This window comes from Leptidea sinapis, chromosome 20 (genome assembly GCF_905404315.1).
Source record: "Leptidea sinapis chromosome 20, ilLepSina1.1, whole genome shotgun sequence".
NCBI classification, from domain to species: Eukaryota; Metazoa; Arthropoda; class Insecta; order Lepidoptera; family Pieridae; genus Leptidea; species Leptidea sinapis.
Window position 1 is genome coordinate 6,348,733 of NC_066284.1, and position 22,642 is coordinate 6,371,374.

The 22,642-nt window shown below is 35.8% G+C and overlaps 2 protein-coding genes across 2 annotated transcripts in view; both read right to left on the reverse strand.

Annotated features, from left to right (window-relative positions):
* Positions 1-22,642, reverse strand: part of LOC126970134 (uncharacterized) — a 234,544-nt gene that overhangs the window by 82,768 nt on the left and 129,134 nt on the right. The window lies entirely within an intron of this gene.
* Positions 1,451-4,597, reverse strand: LOC126970174 (transcription initiation factor IIA subunit 1). The gene has a single exon (XM_050815954.1). The coding sequence runs from the start codon at positions 4,296-4,298 to the stop codon at positions 3,327-3,329; it is 972 nt and encodes a 323-aa protein (XP_050671911.1). The 5' UTR covers positions 4,299-4,597; the 3' UTR covers positions 1,451-3,326.

Sequence of the window (22,642 nt, forward strand, 5' to 3'; positions counted from 1 at the left end):
TTAGTTACTAGCAATCCGTTATTTCTAGTGGTATAATACCTATTGAAAATCACTACTTAGAGCAAAAAGGTGACTTTTTTACTATACCTATACTATTATACATATTTTGAGTGACTGTCTATAACTAAACTGATAACACAAACAGCTCTTTTGCAGACGAAACACTATATCAAAGTCACCAGCATGACCACACAGCAAAATAGCGTAGGTACATCATGATGCTGTGAAAGTAACTGAAGTACACTATAACGAAGTATCTTTCTAACGGTGTATGCTGCAGAGCTGAGTCTATCTGCTAGTTGGGCAATACATGGACCCCACTGGTACTTTTTATCTACCATGATATCCAAGAAGATTGTTGTGTCGACAAGTCCACTTTTGCTACTGACGTCTATTCATCAACTATAATAACAATGAATTAATTACATAGTTAAAATTATAGTTTTCTTACAATTGTCTTATGATAAACTTCAACCACAGTAGAAATATTATAGTATACTAGCTGACCCAGCAAATGTTGTATTGCTGATATTAAAATCGCGATACAAAAGTAAGTGTTGATCGTAGATGGGTGAAAATTTGAAGTTGTGTGTTAATGCTGACTCATAATCAAACAAATTAAAAAAAAATTAAAAAAAAAATTGGTGTGGATCACCCTTAACATTTAGGGGGATGAAAAATAGATGTTGTCCGATTCTTAGACCTACCCAATATGCACTCAAACTTTCATGAGAATCGGTCAAGCCGTTTCAAAGGAGTTTAACTACAAACACCGCGACATGAGAATTTTATATATTAGATTTCACAGTATTATATAATAGAAATATTACATATTTCTACTGAGCTTCAACCATGTCAAATCAGTCTGCAGTAATGTGCACATATTCTTAAAGTTATCTGAGCATATCGGAAGCAGTCTATTTGACCTCTAACTTTTGAACTTATCTATGGGTTGTGACAATCATAGAACAAACTACTAAGGAAATAAACATAAGAATAGTAAATAGCTGGAAAATATCAATAAAGCAGGTAATGAAATCAACAGATTGGAGCAGCATAAGCATTAAAAAACATGAAGAAAAAAAAACTGATGTGTTGTCATAAAAGGCCACCTGAAGAGGAGATGGTCAGGGTACACTCTTGTAATCATCTAAGAAGGATGTGAGGAGCAGGACTAAAATAAGGGGCTACAGCACCAAAAACGGGGGGATGACAAACAAAAGCTCACAGTTTGTTCAAACAGGATTTGCCATAGTCATGGCTCAATGACCACTACTAGATGACACCTTTTCCAAGAGGAATACTGCACCCCAAGATAATTTAATAAAACTACCTAAATATAGGCAAGATTTCATGATTAAGGACTAATTTATTATTATTATTATAAAGGGTTATAAAAATACATAATTATTTCTACACACTATAGAAAATAATCAAATAAAAAACAATGTACTGTAACATGTTTATTTTTCACAATTCTCATTAGTTTACGTAGAAATCATGGGATGTAGGAAAACCACAAGGAACTTAACACTATTGAGAAATAAGGGTCTCCCAATAAAGACATACACCTTAACAACAGGTTACAGTGATTATAATCTCTAAATTAAGCACTAAAATCATATCACATTAAAGTACGGCTTGGTGAGTGTAAAATAACAGCAAAATGGTTTGTGCACATTACGAATTTATATTTTAACGAATAGAAAAAATTTGCTTATTGTACAATGAAACTATACATTTACAACATAATATTACACTGATATTTGATTTAATCAATATGAGCTATAGAAATAATAATTAAACCATTAAAGAATATGTCTCATTTTGAGACTGCAAATATGTAATCAAATTGCATACTATGAAATGAACAAAATGAAATAAATACTTACCAATTGAGGTATTTCACATATAACAGTATCTGGTTAACAATGAGCAAAATAACATTAACATATTTTATGTAACAGGTTGAAAAATTCATTATTGATTCAAGTTTATCGCTGTATTTTGTAGTGTTACAAAAATAATAATTCAAATAGAATTAATATTAATCTCAATTTGGTTATAGTATTTGCAGCAGTACAGAATATGGAATTATAAGCTTCACCAAAAGTCAAATCCTCTTTACATATTCAAAAACAGCTTCGAACATTTTAGATAATTAGCTGTCGCATTTAGGTAAGAAATTAAGCATGAAGACAACGAATATGTATTCATTCTTGATTTAAAAAAAAAAATAAGCTAGTCACTTGTTCATCAATTCTCAGGATAAAATATGGCACCAATTTTTTTCAATTACACATTATTCAAATCTTGGTGAAGTATAAACCACATTGTTTTGAATCTAAATACTCTTCCATTGACTTTTACCATTATGTAAATGAAACAAAAAATGTGTTGTATTTATAACAATTAGTGTGAAATCTTTATTCAATATTTTTTTTTAACCTTCCAAAATGGGCAGTGGCCCAAGGCACTAAATTTTACAGATCCCTCACCAAGTTCTGACTCTTATTTTGTATATAAGATTGTTTATTTTGCATGGTTTTATGACTTGTTTCAATAGCTTTCAGATACATTCACTCAAATCATTCTGAGTATAAGCAATCTATTAATAAACATAAAATAATATGCATTGACAGAATCAAATTGACAAAACCACACCAATGTGAGGCATAGTGTGAGCACAGTTTCCCGGAAATGAACAGTTAGGGTGAATTTCACCCTCAGCATTGAAAACCATGAGATTCACAAGTAAATTCTTGTATCACACAATCTTCTAGCGGAATCAGCTGTAGTCTCACCTTTAACACAGTTAATGCATCTCAAAAACCTTCTGGTATTGGCAAAGGGCAGTAGTTTTAATTATGCAGTATGTGAGCCATTTACCACTTTACCATCAATACTCTACAATAAACTTGGGAGACATATTCTTCTTTATAGATTATTGTGAATTTTTAAAATATGATCTATTTATCAATTAACCTAGAATAAAAATAGTTATATATTACTAGTTTGCTTAATCATATTTTTATAAGTATTTTATGACCAGAATACTGATTATTTTCAAGATATTTTATTTTCAATTTCACCAAATATAATTGGAATGATAAATTTTCTTGAGACTGTAAAGATTTTATTATTGATAAGCTTTAACATGACCTTATATGAGATTGCTTCTATTTTTTTGGTTAAAGTCAATGAACAGCAATTAGAAAATGCTCAAGTAACAAGTTTCAATTAGTTTTGAATTTACTCTCATACAGTCAAACATTTCTAGTGAATATGACATAATATTTTACACAGTGAAATAGTTACAGCTAGTTCTACCACTCTGCATCACCATTCGCCTTTTGAAAGACAAAATCCTTGCCACCTAAATTCATAATACCATCTTTAAAGTAGAATTTCCACTTATTCCGGGTGCGTGTAATTTTATCATATTGGCAAACAACTACATTGTCAGTATCAAACATATCACCTGGTTCCTCATCTGATACATCATCTTCAGAGTTTAAAGGCTCCTCCTCTGCTCCACCACTCTCATCTCTATCATCTTCTTCTTCTTCTGCTCTCTCTTCAGGTGATTCCTCATCCTCATCATCATCTCCAGCACCGTCATCAGAGCCATCACCAACATTGGAACCCTCGTCATCTGATGAATCTAAGGCACCATCCAGAGAAAATGGTGCAGTGCCACTACGGCCACCACCACCACCATCATAATCATTTTGTTGACCAGCCAGAGCTGAATTTATATGTTGTTGCAGTAAAGTTGCAGCTAATGGTTGGGGCAAACTGATTGTAGCATTTATTATTGGCCCAGTTAATACTTGATGGAGCTTATTGCCATTAAGTGCTGAAGCTGGTATCTGTATGGTGAAGGAGCGAGGCTGTGAGCCTGGTACACCAGGCTGAGCAGGCAGTGTCAGTTGAACTGGAACTTTATTGTTAGGATCAAGCACACTATGGTGAACACCCATGTTAGGATTTGGTGCACTATGGTCCGCAGATTGTTGGCTAGAAGTTTGTGGCATCATGTCTGGCCTCTTTGGTATCACATTACTACCATTTGCTTTTTGAAAACTATGTAGAACAGGTGGAGGTTGTGGTAACTGTGACGGTTCTGGATGATCCATGGCGCCACTTGCAATTAATTTCGACTTCCATAACTGTTTCAATTCTTGTAAAACTTGTTCATCAACACCGTCGTCGAGGAAAAAATCACGTACTCCTGCTATAACGTCATCCACAACAGAATTATACAGTTTGATAACAGTCACTTGACTCGTCGTCATAATGACGTTTTAAATAAATCAACACAACGGCTTGTGTTTAAATAAATGTAAATATATCAATTAAGTAAGAAGTAAGAAGTACGTATCGATGTTCGAATTCACATCTCATTGCAATGTCGAATTTTACGCCAAACTTCACGGTCACAACAAATTGTTATCAGCAGAATACACTTGAAACACACATTTCAATTAGAACAAGATTTGCTGAATATAATAAATATCCAATAATAATTTAATATATAAACGTTACATCGCGAAAAGAGATTTTTCCTTTATCAAATTTTGACAAGTGACGACTAAAACATAACCTAAAAATAATTATCAGGGAACAGATTCAAAATGTTTGTCGATTCCCACGAACAGGCTAAAAATAGGAAATGACGCATGCGCGTTTGTAACAGGCTTCACGTTCAATGCGTTGCGTCGGTACCTGCTTGGTCATGTCGCGCATCTTAGGAGATAACCTAATTTCAAAGTATCGATATTACAATTGCCCCGCCCTTAATTTTAGTTTTAATTAATACTACTCTTATTATACTGTTTTACTTTTTACACGCATTTTTAGCTTTTTGTTTAACAGTTTGAAAATGTGAGAAATGATAATATCGAAATATTATTAGCTAAATTATTAGTCCTATAAAATTTGTAAAATGTTATCGATAGTTGATTCTGCAGTTTTCGTCTATTGGTTTGTTAAATTATTTGCCTTTCAATATTTTTACTTGCAACTCCACGCTTACAGTTTGGCAACATTGAGGCCTAATCATACGACAGCTGAATTTATGTAGTTGGCAAGTGGACCTAACTTGTGCAATAATTTTAGTGTACCTACCGTAAATATTGACTTTGGAATCGATTGAAATAAATAAATAAATCTTTTTTGGTTTTGGTACTGAAAATTATTAAAATATTGTAATATCTGTGTTATTTATTTAAAACTAGCAAATGCAATAATGCTTTATAATAATAATAATAATAATAATAATAAATATTTATTTCAAGTAACATAGACTCATATTGTTAGTAATACAAAGCTTATATCTATGTTAGTAAATTAACCTGAAAAACACTAAGTACCTAATTATTAAGTATGTAGGTCATCGCTGCACCATTCCATTAGAAACGGCGCAGCAATGATTTACATATACACAGTCCAATCGACTGGCAATCAATTTCAGAATGCTGTTGGAACTGCTCCGCAATCTACGCACCAGGGATCCGCATCTTTTACGCATTGTCGCATAAAAACAATCAACTTGCGCCGCCGCAAACATCCCTGATGCGCTGCAATACCGGGGCAGCCCCATCAGCACCCTGAAGGCATTGTTATACTGGACACGGAGAGCGCTGTACGATTTTGTGGAGTACTTGACCCACAGGTTGCACGTGTAAAAAGATGTACAATAGGCTCTAAACAAAGTTATCTTTACATTGGTGGAACAACGTGCAAACCTGCGAGCCAGCATATTCGCTCTCACTGACACTGCTCTCCGTTCCCTCTCGATGTCAGTATCGTCTTTGAGGTCAGGGGTCAACATATGCCCTAGATATTTATATTGATACACTCTTTCTAGTGCATTTCCATTTAGAAAGATGGGTGGAACTTTCTTCGGTGTTTTGCCCATGGCCTCAAAGACCATTACCACACTTTTCTTTACATTATAAGTAAGACCGTGTTTTTCCACAAAAGCTTCACAAATCGCCAACAGTTTTCTCAGGCCACAAACCGACGCACTCAACAGCACCATGTCATCAGCGTAGCTAATGTTATTCAAACAAACCCCATCTATGTAACAGCCGGTCCTGGTGCTGCTGAGCTCGCCGAGCAACTCGTTCACATATAGGTTGAAGAGCGTAGGTGAAGTCAAACCCCCCTGCCTCACCCCGCACTCCAACAAATACGGACGTGATAATACGCCCGCCCATCGCACGCTGTTGACCTGGTTTCCATACCAATATTTGAAAATATTGATGAGTTCCAGTGGAACTTTAATTCCTTCCAGTTTTCTCCATAAGATATCATAAGATACCAGGTCAAAAGCCTTGGATAGGTCCAGAAAGCAGGCGTAAATTGGAGTCTTACGCTTCGTATAGTATGTGACAGCATGCTTAAGACCAAGCACAGCGCTCTCCGTCGACACTCCAGGTTGAAATCCAAACTGGTTGTCATGTGGCCTAAATAACTTATTCAGTTGGTTATTAAGCATGCTGTCAAACACCTTCGAGATGACCGTTGCCAATGAGATAGGCCTATAGTTGTTTTTGTCCGCTAAGTCGCCGGTTTTGTTTTTCACAATAGGTACAACTATAGTCCTCATCATCTCACTAGGCATAAAACTGTGGCTCATACAAATATTATAGAGCATTGTGAGCACTCTGGGTAAGTGTGGCCCAGCATACTGTAGATGCTCAATGCTGAGACCATCATGACCTGGAGATATGATAGACTCGAGTCGCCAAAAGTTTGATGCAAATATATAAAAAAAAGGTTGCGTGTAATATTTACGCGCGAAAATAAAACTTAATAATATTAACTTTAGAAATAATTAACAAATATATAAATTAATAAAGTTGAAGCCTTATTTATATTTCATTTTGATCACCAGTCTGGTGACCATCGCTTATGTGTTTTAAACTACTGTTTTAAAGCGACGAAAGCATATTTTTGTTTATATTGCTCGTTTCTGAAAAATCATTTAATCGAAAATTTTTTGTTATAAAATTGGATTTTGAATTGACTTTGTGAATAGTTTATTTTTATGCTTTCCGTATTTAAATAAATAAACTCATATTATAGCCATTATTTGGAAAAAATATGCTAATTATTGGGTTTATAGTGTTGTGCAGTCACAATTTTTTTATAGATACTATGAACATCGTAGTCTACAATATATTTGATGCTTCAAATCAAATAGATTATATTACCCAATATAACTATTATTTAATTTATATGTTCGTAAAACTCTGGGAGCTATGAAAGAAATTACCATGCCCTTTTTAAGGTATATAATTTTTTGTCTTGGTTCCCGGCGGATATAAAATTTAAAGATGTCTGGGTGATAGAAAAAATTGGAAGCCTTCAAAACATTCTCGGCACAACTCAAAGCATTTTTTTTAATTGTTATTAGAAGGGCAAAAAAAGAAAAGTTATTTGTAGAGAGGCTGTGCTGACCAACTTCAAAATCATATTTATTTCAAGATTCTCCTGGAAGTGCCTCTACATTGTACCGCAGCATTTAGGGGTAGCTTTAAATACAGCGCCTCTAAATGCTGGAATGTATTAGAAAGACAAAAGAGTTCAGAGCCAGAAATAAAATAAAAGACGCACAAAGAAAGCTTCGACCTCTCTCTAAAAACTTTCAATCTGCAGTAGATACACCATTAACTTCCAAGAGATTCATTCGTGTGCTTCGCCTGTTACTCTTATTTTTTTTTTTATGGAATAGGAGGACAAACGAGCGTACGGGTCACCTGTTGTTAAGTGATCACCGCCGCCCACAATCTCTTGCAACACCAGAAGGGTTGTACGCTTTTTTTTTTGAAGGTACCCATGTCGTATCGTCCCGGAAACACCGCACAAGGAAGCTCATTCCACAGCTTTGTAGTACGTGGAAGAAAGCTCCTTGATAACCGCACTGTGGAGGACCGCCACACATCCAGATGGTGAGAATGATATCCTAACTTGTGGCGTGTCGTGCGAAGGTGGAATTCGGCGGCAGGAATCAGGTTAAACAGCTCTTCGGAACACTACCCTAGATAAATGCGGTAGAAGACACACAATGAAGCGACGTCTCTACGCAACGCCAAGTGATCCAGCCGTTCACAGAGCACTGGGTCGCCGACAATTCGAGCTGCTCTGCGTTGCACGCGGTCAAATGGATCGAGCTGATACTGGGGTGCGCTAGACCAGATATGACAGCAATACTCCATGTGTGGCCGGACCTGCGCTTTGTAGACAGCTAGTATGTGGGCCGGCTAGAAGTATTGCCGTGCTCTATTAATGACGCCCAGTTTCTTTGAAGCCAATTTGGCTTTGCCTTCCAGATAACCACGAAATTGGCAATCGCTCGAGATTTCGAGACCCAGTATTCCGATACTACGAGGGCGGCACTGAAAATTTCGGGAATCAAGGAAGTGACACAAAATTACTATTAAAAAATATATTTATTGCTTTAAGAAGTATTCTCCGCGAAATTTGACACATTTTTCCATACGATGGAACCAATCATTGAAGCAACCATTCCATTCGGGAGTTGGGGTCTCCAAAATGGCCGTTTTGTAGACGTCCACAGCTTCTTCAGGTGATAAAAATCTCTGACCACGTAATTTATTCTTAATTTTAGGGAAAGTATAGAAATCATTAGGGCTTAGGTCGGGGCTGCACGGCGGATGGTCTAATAATTCTGTGTTTTCTTGCTCTAAAAACTCTTTTGTTCTGCGGTGTGAGAACTTGCATTGTCGCGATGGAGGATGATGCGGCGGTTGCAGTTTTCTTTACGGAGTTCAGAAACGACCTGTGGCAAACAAATGTTAGCATACCATTTTGTATTAACCGTTCTTTGTCTCTCAAGAGGAACAGTCGCAACATGGCCGGTTTTGGAGACAAACGTGGCCACCATTTTTTTTGCAACACTCCGTGAACGAACAATTTTTTTTGGCTTTAACTCATTTTCAAACACCCAAACTCGTGACTGGTTTTTTATTTCGGGTTCGTACGCATATATCCAGGATTCGTCACCTGATACGATGTTGTAAACAGCATTTGAGGATCCTGCGTGGAATCTTTCGAGAGTTCTGACGCACCAAGTAACGCGAGCCGCTTTTTGCTCTTCACAGAGCAAATGCGGTATCCATCGGGAAAACAACATTTTTACACCTAATTGTTCATGCAAGATTATTTGTATTTGACTCATGCCAATGTCACATGTCGATCTTCCTCAATCAGCTTACGCACAGCATGAACGTTTTCTTTGGTGACTGCAGTTTTTGGACGACCTTGACGGGGATCATCACTGAGGTTGACACGTCCTCGTTGAAATTCAGCAAACCAGCGATAAATTGTGGTTTTGGATTGGGCTTCATCACCAAATGCAGAAATCATCCGGTCAACACACTGTTTTTGTGTTAAACCACTTCGAGAGTCATAATAAATCATCGCTCTAGAATTTGCTCAAGTTAATTCCATTTTCTCAACAAGTTTGACAAGACCTTTTGACAAGACTGCGAATATTTTTTTAAATAAATAAATGGTATTCTATTTTTAAAACCAAGGAGTTTTCAATTAAAAAGATTTTGATATGACTGGAACAGTGGAAATATTCAATTCCCGACACTTTTAGTGCAGCCTATGTAGGCCAGGCTTTGAGGGTTGTCGAAGAGCGGTGATACGACAAATGGGGTTTTTTTAGTGGTAAACGCGCAAATTTGAGTCTTCTGGGGGTTAAATTGGACAAGGTTCAACTTTCCCCATTCCGCGACCTTCTCAAGAGAGGACTCGATAGAAGACACAAGTTTCTCCCAGCACTGGTCGACGATTTCCCGAGAGAGACTTGCATGGCCCATGTATACGGCATTACCAGTGCTGTCGTCTGCATAGCAATGAATGTTGGAGGTGTCCAACATATCATAGATATGCAGAAGAAACAGCGTGGGAGACAGCACACAGCCTTGGGGCACTCCAGCATTCACGGGCTTCAGGTTCGAGCAATATCCGTCGACAACGACCTGTACGCTGCGCCCAATGAGGAAGCTGGAGGTCCACTTGCACAAGCTCTCGGGAAGCCCAAATGATAGAAGTTTGGAGAGGAGCGCCTTGTGCCATACACGATCAAAGGCCTTCGCTATAACCAGGCTAACTGCCAGGCCTTCCCCCTTGCTTTCAATAGCCGCAGCCCATCTATGTGTTAGGTATACCAGAAGATCACCTGCCGACCGACCATGGCGAAACCCGTATTGTCGGTCGTTGATCAACTGGTGACCCTCTAGGTATACCAAGAGCTAACGGCTAATTATGCTCTCCATGATTTTGGAGAGCAGGGAGGTAATAGCAATAGCTAAAAAAAAGTAACTGACTGAATTGCAATGGTACACCCATAAAGGCAACGCGGGAAAATTTAAATATATTAAATATACCTAGCAGCAACGGTTTTTTTAACTTGATATGAAAATGTTTAGTCTATTTATTTAAACATGAAAATATTAATTAGTATGTAATATAATATGATTCTTCGTAGGCTTCATAGGCTGCACTAAAAGTATCGGGGATGGAATATTTCCACTATTCCTGCCATTTAAAAATCTTTTTAATTGAAAACTCCTTGGATTTAAAAATTGAATACCATTTATTTATTTAAAAAAAGATTCTCTGTCTTGTCACAAGGTCTTGTCAAACTTGTTTAGTCGTGACTAAACTTGAGAAAATGGAATTGACTCGAGAAAATTCTAGAGCGATGATTTGTTATGACTTTCGAAGTGGTTAACACAAAAACAGTGTGTTGACCGGATGATTTCTGCATTTGCTGATGAAGCCCCATACAAAACCACAATTTATCGCTGGTTTACTGAATTTCAACGTGGACGTGTCAAGCTCAGTGATGATCCCCGTCAAGGTCGTCCAAAAACTGCAGTCACCAAAGAAAACGTTGATTCTGTGCGTAAGCTGATTGAGGAAGATCGACATGTGACATAGCGCGAAATTCAGGCAACTGTAGACATTGGCATGAGTCAATTACAAATAATCTTGTATGAACAATTAGGTATAATAAAGTTGTTTTCCCGATGGATACCGCATTTGTTCTGTGAAGGGCAAAAAGCGGCTCGCGATACTTGGTGCGTCAGAACTCTCGAAAGATTCCACGCAGGATCCTCAAATGCTGTATACAACATCGTATCAGGTGACGAATCCTGGATATACGCGTACGAACCCGAAAGAAAAAACCAGTCACAAGTTTGGGTGTTCGAAAATGAGTTAAAGCCAACAAAAATTGTTCGTTCACGGAGTGTTGCAAAAAAAATGGTGGCCACGTTTGTTTCCAAAACCGGCCATGTTGCGACTATTCCTCTTGAGGGACAAAGAACGGATAATGCAGAATGGTATGCTAGCATTTGTTTGCCATAGGTCGTTTCTGAACCCCGTAAAGAGAACTGCAACCGCCGCATCATCCTCCATCAGGACTATGCGAGTTCTCACACCGCGCACAAACAAAAGAGTTTTTAGAGCAAGAAAACATAGAATTATTAGACCATCCGCCGTGCAGCCCCGACCTAAGCCCTAATGATTTCTATACTTTCCCTAAAATTAAGTATAAATTGTGTGGTCAGAGATTTTCATCACCTGAAGAAGCTGTGGACGCCTAAAAACGGCCATTTTAGAGACCCCAACTTCCGAATGGAATGGTTGCTTCAATGATTGGTTCCATCGTATGGAAAAACGTCGAAAAGCAATAAATACATTTTTAAATAGTTATGTTCTGTTCCTTGATTCCCGAAATTTTCAGTGCCGCCCTCGTACGTATTACCTAATATTTCTGTGAACCTATCATACTTAACGTTTAGTTGTTTGTGGCATCAAAACATCTGTGATTTATTGGCGAAACTAAAGTACGAAGAGTACGGTAAACAATGCTCTTAGGCCATAGAGTATAGACTTTTTAAATACTCATTTAAAGTAGGTATGTACTTAGAATATTCACACTATTCTAAGGCACCTAAAGTGATCGTGGCTGTTTAAATGACAGATAGAAGTAGAGGAGTCGAAAATCGTTAGTATTATGAATTCGAAAACAATTTTTTTTGTGATTCAACTGCAGTTTCAGCTGGCGGTGAGCAGTCGGAATCTTCTCTTTAGTATTAATCCTTATGATCTCAATGTTTAGTTTAAGTGACTATTAAATACTAACGGCCGTACAAATAAACTTGGTGTAAAGTTATAACTGAGTACAAACCAAGAATATACAAAATGTTTGTTTGGACGTATAACGATTCCCGCGTTTATTTGCAAGGCTGCTTGACATTCGAAAAACTTCAGAATTATCATTTTTTTTTTTTAATTTATTTAGTGGCACGGGATGCAAGTCCATAGGCCAAAGAATTATCATTGTATTGACAGTGTTGTCAGCGCTGTAGTCAACATTTTTTATATTCTTGGTTTGTACTCAGGTATAATTTTATACCAAGTTTATTTGTAAGGTCGTAATAGTTTAAAGTAAAATGTGTAATATGTATTGGGCTTATTAATACATATACCCAAAACTATAGCATGCAAAAACGTGTGAAAACAAGTTCTTATAATTTAAATTTCGTATTAAAAATTGAAATTTATTTATTGTATTATTTATATTTACACAAACAAATAAATACTTATTCCCTATTTCCATACATTCAATCTTAATATGTATTATAAAATGTGATACCATGCTTCTTTCCCCTTTCGCGACAAAATGTATCGACAGGTTTATATGAAAATTATGATATGGAGACAGTCAGGGGCTCACGGATTAAGTGTTACATTAATTTTACCCAAAATATGACGTTTCTTTAGTCTTTCATAAATTCACACTTTTTAACTATCAATTTTTTGTCTATATTATTGTGGCAATAAAAAAGCTTACTGGAATAAAAAAGGGCTACTAATGGATTTGAATCCCAAGTCCATTGGCGCACGTGGTCTCTTTCTATTACACTGCTAGGTGTAATGATTATAGAGAAAATGCTCTCCAGGCTTGATAATTGCTCCGAAAATTGGTTTATGCCTCATTACATTATTTTAATTGAAGCCGTGCTACCAACTAAACACTCATGTGTTGGAGAGCTAGGAGCATCGTTAGATTTGTTAGCTTTTTTTTCTCGCAAACGCTGATGATATAACCTCATATTTAGAGCAGCGTTGGCATTTTCTCTACCTAGAATAAAATTTCCTATCAAATTATATTATCTTAACGCGTGAGAAGCATATATCTATAATAATGGACTATATCTTTTATATGTATATGATATTGAATATATATATATATATATGTATATATATTCTAGATAGTATGTTAGACATACCACTACTATATGTCAACTCTGTTACACATATTCACACCTTTATGGCTGGGTAAATCTTACTGTTGTGGATATCATCTATGTAATACAAATTCAAATATTTTTATTCAAAGTAGGATCTAAAATCACTCATTGAACGGCAAAACCCACTACCCGTTCCAAATAGAGTGCAGACCTGAAAAGAACGGGCGCAAGAAACTCAAAAGGATTCGACAGACGTTGTTCTGTATATAATAAATAAAATAATGTTTTTATATGATTTTGTCAATAATATATCATAACATCAAAAATTACTTCGTGAAATATGCACCCTGCTGTCGTAATGAAATTGTTTCACAGCAGAACTGTCAAACCGTGCGTCAGTAAATTCTCTCATAGAAATTATGTCACACAATTACACATCAAAGGAAAATCAAATTTGTTGTTTTTATTTAATTTAGCAGCATTTACCTATTTATTCACCTTTTAAACTTTCTCTGGACTTCCACAAATAATTCAAGACAAAAATTAGCCAAATTGGTCTAGCCGTTCTCGAGTTTTAGAGAGACTAACGAACAGCAATTCATTTTTATATATATATAGATGGATTACAATGTAGTATCTTACAATAAAAAAAATTAATTAAAGAGCTTGAGGGTGTTCGCTCCATTCATCAAAATCATTTATGCTATATTAACCTTTTAAACGTTTTTTAACAATTCTTTTAAATTTCGTAACACTTTTGTACATTTTCTGTGATCACATTGTAAAAGCACATACATCGGCCCACAAAAGACTTACTAACTCGACATATCCGAGTAGTAGGCATAACAAGTTTATGTTTGTTCCTCGGCTTAACATTATAATAATAAATTAATAACATACGACTCTACTACGACTATACATTTATTATATTATGCTTTACTTAGGCTGTAAAGTAAGTTGATGGAAACTAACTTTTCATTTCTCATTCTCGGAAAGTAATGTTGTTTTGATCTGATTATTGGGTGGAAAATGCTGCTTCCCTCCATAGGGAAAAACTCATACAAATTACTTCCCACCTAAGGGCCAGAATGAACTTTAAAAATAGAACTGCTATCAGCTATGAATTGATTTATGTAAAAAAAAACCAATTTAAACAAATGCCTTGTGTCTTTCCAAACACTCAGTGTGAACTTAGCGCAAACTTCGTTGAACGGAATAAGCCGCAACAATTACGCGGTGAGTTAAATATTTAAAATTTAAAAAGTCTGTGACGGAATTAAAAATATAGCTAATAATCTTTTATGCTAAGATTTTAATATTAAAAATGAGTTCAAGCGATTCTGAAATGTTGACACCAGATTTTAATTAGAGACGAGGCAAATTGTGTTATTGAAAGATATATAAACACATACAATGATTTTACGAAGTGGCGAGTAGAGAAGAATATAAAATCGTTTTCCGAAGGTGTATTTCTTACATATTTTAATGGACTGTGTAGCAAACTACAGCCTTCTAATGTTTTTCATTTTAATTTTTCAATGTAAATTTGAAAAAATTACATAATATTAACATCATTTTTGAAAAGACAAACTCAGTGGTTCAAGAGTAGGAAGTGTAAGGTTTTCACCTCTTATGAAGTGGAAAATTTAATTTTTTTTGGGTTTTTTCAGGAATACTTAGCGGCCCTGCATTGTAGTGGGCACGGCGTATCAATTACCATCAGCTGAACGTCCTGCTCGTCTCGTTCCTTAGTATCATAAAAAAGAACCTGCCACCTAATATACTATATAGAGATAATAATAAGACGATTGTATCATAATACAAATTATGATATTGAAGTGAACTGTTGTGTTGAGTCACGTCACACACAACTAACCAAGCGCCGAAAGCGTAATTGCTTCACACCTTTAATTCCTTAATTCTCTATCTGTCGCGTGTGACCACGGTGCAGGCAAAATATTATTATTTTCTTTGTAATCAAATTTCGTTAATACGCGAGTGTTATAAATTTAAATAAAACACTTGTAATTATAACTTTGTTTTTACATTAGATACAGCCAAAATTTTATGTTTTCATAATCTTTAGTGCAATGAACCGTTGTGGCCAGGGAATGTATCATTAAAATTGGTTGTCTAAAAAGTTTTGTTTTAATTAGGTTCTTATATAGAATATTTGAAGACAATTGACTACCTATATCAAACGGATTAAGAGGCATTACCCACAATTCAGTCTCGTAAAAAAGAAAACGTTGTAACGTTCGATATTTGAAATGCAAATTGCGTTCGATATCAAACGACGATGATTTCGCAAAAGCTCTTTACACGCTTCACAGCTGCGCGGCGGATGAAGGCCACTCCTTTGTCGTAAAGGTCATGTCGCCTCGTGTGTAAATCTCGGCATGAAAGTCACAGATTATAGCAACTTCAATAATCATACGATTAAATTTATAATATTATAAGGCAGTACAATTATATTTTTTTTTAAAACCATTTATTTCTGATACAACATTATAAAACGATGTATACATATTATTCTTATATGATATAACCGTGAACTGATCTTTAATAGTAACCATATTTGGGACACAATTTTGGATTTCAATACATTTGGAATGAGTAATAAGTGCTGTTAACTTTGATAAAATAAATTTAAAAGTATAGATAACGAAAATGACAATGAGACTATCTTCGAAATGTGCCGCGGGCTTTTCAGTCTTATACTGACGCAAAAACCGTTTTTAATTTAATTATTTACAGTATACCATACTAAGTTATTCATAAGAGGAGATATAATAAAAAAAATTGAAGGTAAAATAATTATAATAAGCATTTCATTCATTGAGCACGGAGTCCATCCACTATTGAATTAATTTTGTTATAATTTTTGTCGAGTCGAGAAATAGCGACATCTTCGGCTTTAAAGACCTTATAAGATTTTTTGTACTGTGGATATTGTTGATCTTTCATTCCAGTCTTAATTTATATAAAAAATAAAATATGTAACTGCTTGCTTTTTTAAACATCAAAGCCATGCAAAAAAACATTGGCTATGATGCTGTTTATTAAATTTTATATTATGAAGATTTATGTCCATTTTGATTGTATATGAACGATATTTTTTATTTGGCCAAGTAAGAACCTTCTGAATTATATGGATAAATGCAATTTACGACCTCTAGCAGTGGAAGGTGGCTACCTCAGCGACGTCTCTTTCAGTCATGAAGCAGTAATGTGTAAGAATTATTGTGTGTTGGCTTGAAAGGCGGAAAATAAACCTTATGCAGTATGTAAGATTGTAAATACTATACAAAATTCACCGTGTTAGCAGGTTTAATACATTCTACCTAATTAATTATTAAAGTTGAGGTACTGAGTTTAAACTGGGTCAGAGTTTCTATATTATACACACAACAAAACTCTTCACATTATGCCCAACGACTGTAAGTCTTAGGATTACTTATACGGTAATTAATTATAGGAGTCATGGCTAACGACTAAAAATAAATATATAAAAAATACATTAATAAATTTGGTGTATTTACTATATTTTTTTTAAAGAAAATAAGGTACGAGACGAGCAGGATGTTCAGCTGATGTTAATTTATACGCCCTGCCCATTACGATGCAGTGCTGCTCAGGATTGTTGGAAAACCCAAAAATTCTGAGTGGCACTACAACTGCGCTCGTCATCTTGAGACATAACATGTCAAGTCTCATTTGCCCAGTAATGTCACTAGCTACGGTGCCCTTCAGACCGAAACACAGTAATGTTTACACATTACTGCTTCAGGGCAGAAATAGGCGCCGTTGTGGTACCCATAATTTAGCCGGCATCTTGTGCAAAGGCCTCCCACTGGTAAAAATACCTAATAATACATCCGCTTAACTTAACTCAATTACGAAATTCCAAACATTTTAACTAGATACTTAAATTTATTCCTCCCCAAACAGTGCAGAGAGCATTAAAGTCGAAATCTCGCTCTAGAGGCTTAAATTTACTTCCGCGTACGAAATATGTCATCATTCATCTTTATGCTAACTCGGCTAAAGGCTTTCTTCCGTGTGATAAATTATCCATTGTTTCATTCACGGCGCCCTGACAGTGTAATAAAGGAATTTGAAAGAATTCTTTTAGAAACTAACTGGCAAATTTTTATCAAAATGTGGAGCGGAAGTGATGAATTATTCTGTAACAACTAAGTCAATGTTAATTATGGATATGATAACATTGTACCGCAGTAAAAATAAAAAGAACGGGTAGAGTCTCTAGGATTTCGTACTAAGGAAAAAAGGAAACATTAATGAAAAAAATATCAATACCTATACGATAACAGATGGAATTGAGTCCTTTAATTATAAATAGAAATATTAAGAAGAAAATAAATTACAGTAAAATAAATTTATTTTAAATTAAATAATAAACCACCATTATTAGACAATTATCGTAATCTACATGATGGTATCGGGCGTCAACTATCGCCACGTCAGCTTAACATTGTGGTACGAGGCACACAGCTGTTGACAAGCGCAAGGTCTCTATCCAGAAGCTAGTCGGTATTTGTAAAAATATTTCATTCAATTCAGTCAATTAAAATAGTGTGGTTGCATTAATTGCATTTTGACTGCCGAGGTTTTGACAACTTGTTGGGCTTGCAGCTTAGATAGGTGGTCGGTTATTGGACACATTTATTGCAGTACGAACCCTATATTCAGAACTATAATTAGGCACTCGAATGAGCAATGGGCAAGAAATTGGCTATAGCTCTTTTGTATTTCTTCAAAGAGCTCACCAATACTTGTAAATCAGATGCGTGCATTGGTATTCTAGCAAGATAGGCACTGTAGATCTAACTAGTCGTAGTTGAGCTTTGAAATTAGCAAAGATTGCTTACCGTAGGCATTTTTTAGTTTTGAAATTTTTTATGAGTTAAATTTTTTATGAGGTGTTCAATAAAAATTTGGTAATAAAATAACGGAACCAAATTTAACTAAATTAACTTTAACATAGCGGTATACTTATTTAAGTTCATAACGAGGTAGGCACTGCCTAATTGCCTACATGATATGCACGACCCTGATATAAATGTAGGTACTACAAGTAATTGGAAAAATTTTAAAAATAAAATTAAGAATGACAAGATAAAGTAATGGTCTCCTAAATGACTTTTATTATTGTAAGAAAATCGCACTTAATAAGCGACCTTAAACAAGTTTGGGATGTTTCCACATATTCAACAAGTGGGTGATATTGTGCAAGAATGTCTTTAATGTTTTCTCTGCTCTGTTTCATTCCTTATTCCAAATAAATTGCTATAGTATATATCTATCTATCTAAATCTGAGTGATTGTTAATATTCAAATTATGTAAAACTACATAAAATTCATAACAAAAATAGAAAGCCCATTTGGGTTAATATGAGTAATTATATTGTATTGGTGTTTAATATAAAAATCTTAGTAAACCCATAGCCCTAAAGCCGGTAATAGTAATTCTAAGAAGAAAAGCATCACAAAAGAACTTAAGGCGTAGTGGAATACAAAAGAACCCTTGAGCCTTAAGATGGAATCATCATCATCAGCCGGAACACGTCCACTGCTGGGCAAAGGCCTCCCCCCAAGAATTCCACGACGATCGGTCCAGAGCTGCCCTCATTCAACGTATTCCGTAGTGTTTGAAGGTGAAGGTTTTCAACCAGTACTTGTTGCGAGTGATGACTTTACGGAACGCAGACGTGGTTGCATCCGTAGGAGAACCAAAGTTACCGAGATAGCCCAAATGATTTCGAAACTGAAGTGACAGTGGGCAGGGCACATAGTTCGACGGACAGATGGCCGTTGGGGCAGTAAAGTCATCGAATAGCGACTACATACCGAAAACGCAGTGTTGGTAGGCCCCCACAAGATGGATCGACGGTCAAGATCGCCGGAATACGTTGGATAAGATGGAATATATAGCTATAAATAACTTTTTATTGGTATTTAATGCAATAGAAGTAAACAAAATAGAGAAAATCAGAACGAATCCAAATGGATGAATAGCTAATAGCCAAAAGTCGGATAGAATTTAATAAAAATATTATGATGGCAAGAGCCCGAACGTAAGCTAATCCGTGAATTAATCAAGTTAAATGTTTATAATCGCGACGAGAAAGACAAATTGGAATATTTAAAGAGCAATGTGTCATTTTATCAGAGCGTCTTTAAGTAAAGGGCGGGTATAAATTACTTCATTAACAGACCTTTATTTCCATAGTCACAAAAGGCGTAGTCCCGCTCTGCAAATTGGGTGTTTATTGTGGATGGCGTAACACAAAACGCACTGTTCACGAGGCAATTCGGGACGGTTCCCTTTCGCTGAAAGTTAAGCAGGAATATAAAATCGGTGCTGTGATGCGATGTGGCTGTTATATTCTCCTGTTTCATTTTATGGAATTGTATTTGCGAAACAACTGCGAGAAAGCCGCATTTTTCCTTAAGATTGGCTTGAAGTGAATAACTGAACATTTATTTATTACTTGGTTGTTTGCATGAAAATGCCCTATATTTTTTTTTTCTTTTATAATTTTAACACTTGTGTTGCTTTTGTCATAGGGATAACATGACTAGGTCATTGTAATCAAAAATGGCAACAACTTAGCTGCGGGCTGTCTAGCTTTATATTTTTAGATCATTAATACGTCTAGATAGACTATGAAAGCTATTCAATTGTCGAAGTATTGAGTTTAGAACTAGCCTCTATTTTGAGCAATTCACGCACATTAACACAAAATGTCATACAAAGCGCAAGTGTAAGACGTAGCTTACTAATATTTACTACACTACAAACTTTTGGGTGTTTCAAGATTTGGCACTCGTCAGGGCGTATCTTCACTTTTTCACATTCAATTGCAGGCTTCAGAATATATAAAATGTACATTACTAGATAATTTGTTATTTTTTTAAAGTGATAACTTTCACTCCTGGGATTAATTACACAAATTAAATTTGAAAACAAAATTTATGAACGATGCGCGACTCGAACCCGCGACTTCTCGCGTTCAGTGCGAGCGCTCTTCCACTGAGCCCGGTTGGTTTGAGTGACGTATCGTTGATAAATTTTGGCGTGTCTTGTTCAACTCTCAGCTTGTGGCTTCATTTACAGGATCTATTTTACAGTTGATAACCTGCTCGACCTAAATATTTGCATATAAGGAAATTGACTTAAGATGTCGCTCTCTTTCAAATCTGAACAATTTGTTATTTTCTTTTTAGTGTGATAACCATCACTTCTGGGATTAATTACACAAATTAAATTTGAAAACAAAGCGATACTTTAAGCGAGATACACCTTTAATTATATTCATGAATATTAATGCCTATCTCGTTGTGACACATCTAGTAGAAGAACGAGGCATAGTACATACTTGTTAGGAATTTGTTCATTAAAAAGAAAAGATCTTAACTTTTATAACAGGAACTTTTACAAGGAATGCTGACGATAATGATTTGCAAAAATATTTCACCTCGGCTTGATAATATATTTGCACTGCAATGTGACTGAAAAACAAAGGATTCTTTTGTTAATCCTACTAATATTATTAAATTTTGTGAGTGTGTCTTTGGAAAATGTACCTAATTGCAAAACTTTATTTTACTTTCTCAGAGTGTGGTTAAATACGCGCGATCACCAAATTTAACATACGATGACCTTCTTTAGGTGCAGTATAACATATCTTATATCTTACGTTGCCACTGAAGCTTAAAATGGAGCTTTGCAAACTTGGATCAATAATCAACGGAGTTGCATAAAATCTGAATTTAGTTTTGTTCAGCTTCAGCGGACATGAATATGCGGAAATGAAAACTTTTTCTGGTAGTCGAATTTGCAGAGTTAGTTGGAGAAAAAAGGTTGGATAAACCGTTAATGATGAGGGATATAATATGATCGTTATGTTTATAATATGCATGTGGCAGAGTTGGAGCACAAACTATCATGGTAACACTGGTAAATACGGACGAAGTCACAAGTAATCACTAGTTGCTTATATATCAATACATCTCCCGACTAACATCGAAAATTGTCAGAGAAGTACACTTGTTAAGTTCACTTTCATCTCTGAATTCAAGGAGATGGCGAATATTATTTTCCTTAACATCATAATTTATTTTATGTACTCAGAGTGGAGCTGTGTGAAAAATATGAAAAAGGTTTTTGTGAGAAATATGAAAAATAAACTTTATGTCTTAACTATGGAAAGGGCAGTACTTTTATATTTTTAGGTTTATACTTTCAGATTGTTGCAGAGAATTTGTTTAAGTGGAACAAAAGACATACAGGAGGGTATGGGTCACCTGATGTTATGTGATCACCGCCACTCACATTCTCTTGCAACAACAGAGGAATCACAAGAGTTGTCGGCTCTTTAAAAAGTGTACGCTTTTTTTTAATTTACCCATATTGTATGGTGGGGATGATATTCTAATTTGTGGCGTTTCATGCCAAGGTGGAATTTGGCGCCAGGTACTAAAGAAAACTCCCCGTGATAAATGCGGTAGAAGATACACAATGAAGCAACGTCCCTACACAACGTCAAGTTATCTAGCCGTTAACAGAGCATTGGCGCCCCGAAAATTTGAGCAGATCTGCGTTCCATCCGGTCAAATGGTACGAGCTGATACTGGGGTGCGCCAGACCCGAAATAACAGCAGTACTCCATATGTAGCCGGAGCTGCACCTTGTAGAGCGCTAGAATGTGGGTCGGCTTGAAGTATTGCCGTGCTCTACTAACGACGCCCAGTTTCTTCGAAGCCAGTTTGGCTTCACTTTCCAAATTACCGTGGAATCGGCAATCGCCTATGATTTCGAGACCCAGAATTACGATACTAGGTGAGGCTTTAAGGGATTGCTGTCGGAGAGCGGTGATGCGATACTGGGTTTTTCTAGTAATAATCGCACAAACTTGAGTCTTCTGGGAGTTAAATTGGACAATATTTATTTTAACCCATTCCGCAACCTTCTCGAAAGAAACCTTGATAGTAGACACACATTTCATCCTGCACTGGTCGATGATTTCCTGAGAGAGACCTGCATGGCCAGTGTACACTGCATCTCCAGTACTGTCGTCTGCAGAGCGATGTATGTTGGAGGCGTCCAACATTATTATTATTTAATGAACGTTAGTGGTTGATCTTTCTGGCGTTCAAACTTCAAATTTACGAAAACGATTTAGCCAAAAAGTACATGCGTTCATTAGTCGTTTCCTCACAAAATACAGCATTAATCGTGCAAACTGTTTTAGGCAGCGTTAGTTACACGCCGTAACTCGTATTCAAAATTTATTCATATATCAGATTCC

Bases quoted from the DNA above. Each gene is read 5' to 3' on its own strand.
- LOC126970174 (XM_050815954.1), bottom strand. From the start codon at position 4,298: ATGACGACGAGTCAAGTGACTGTTATCAAACTGTATAATTCTGTTGTG.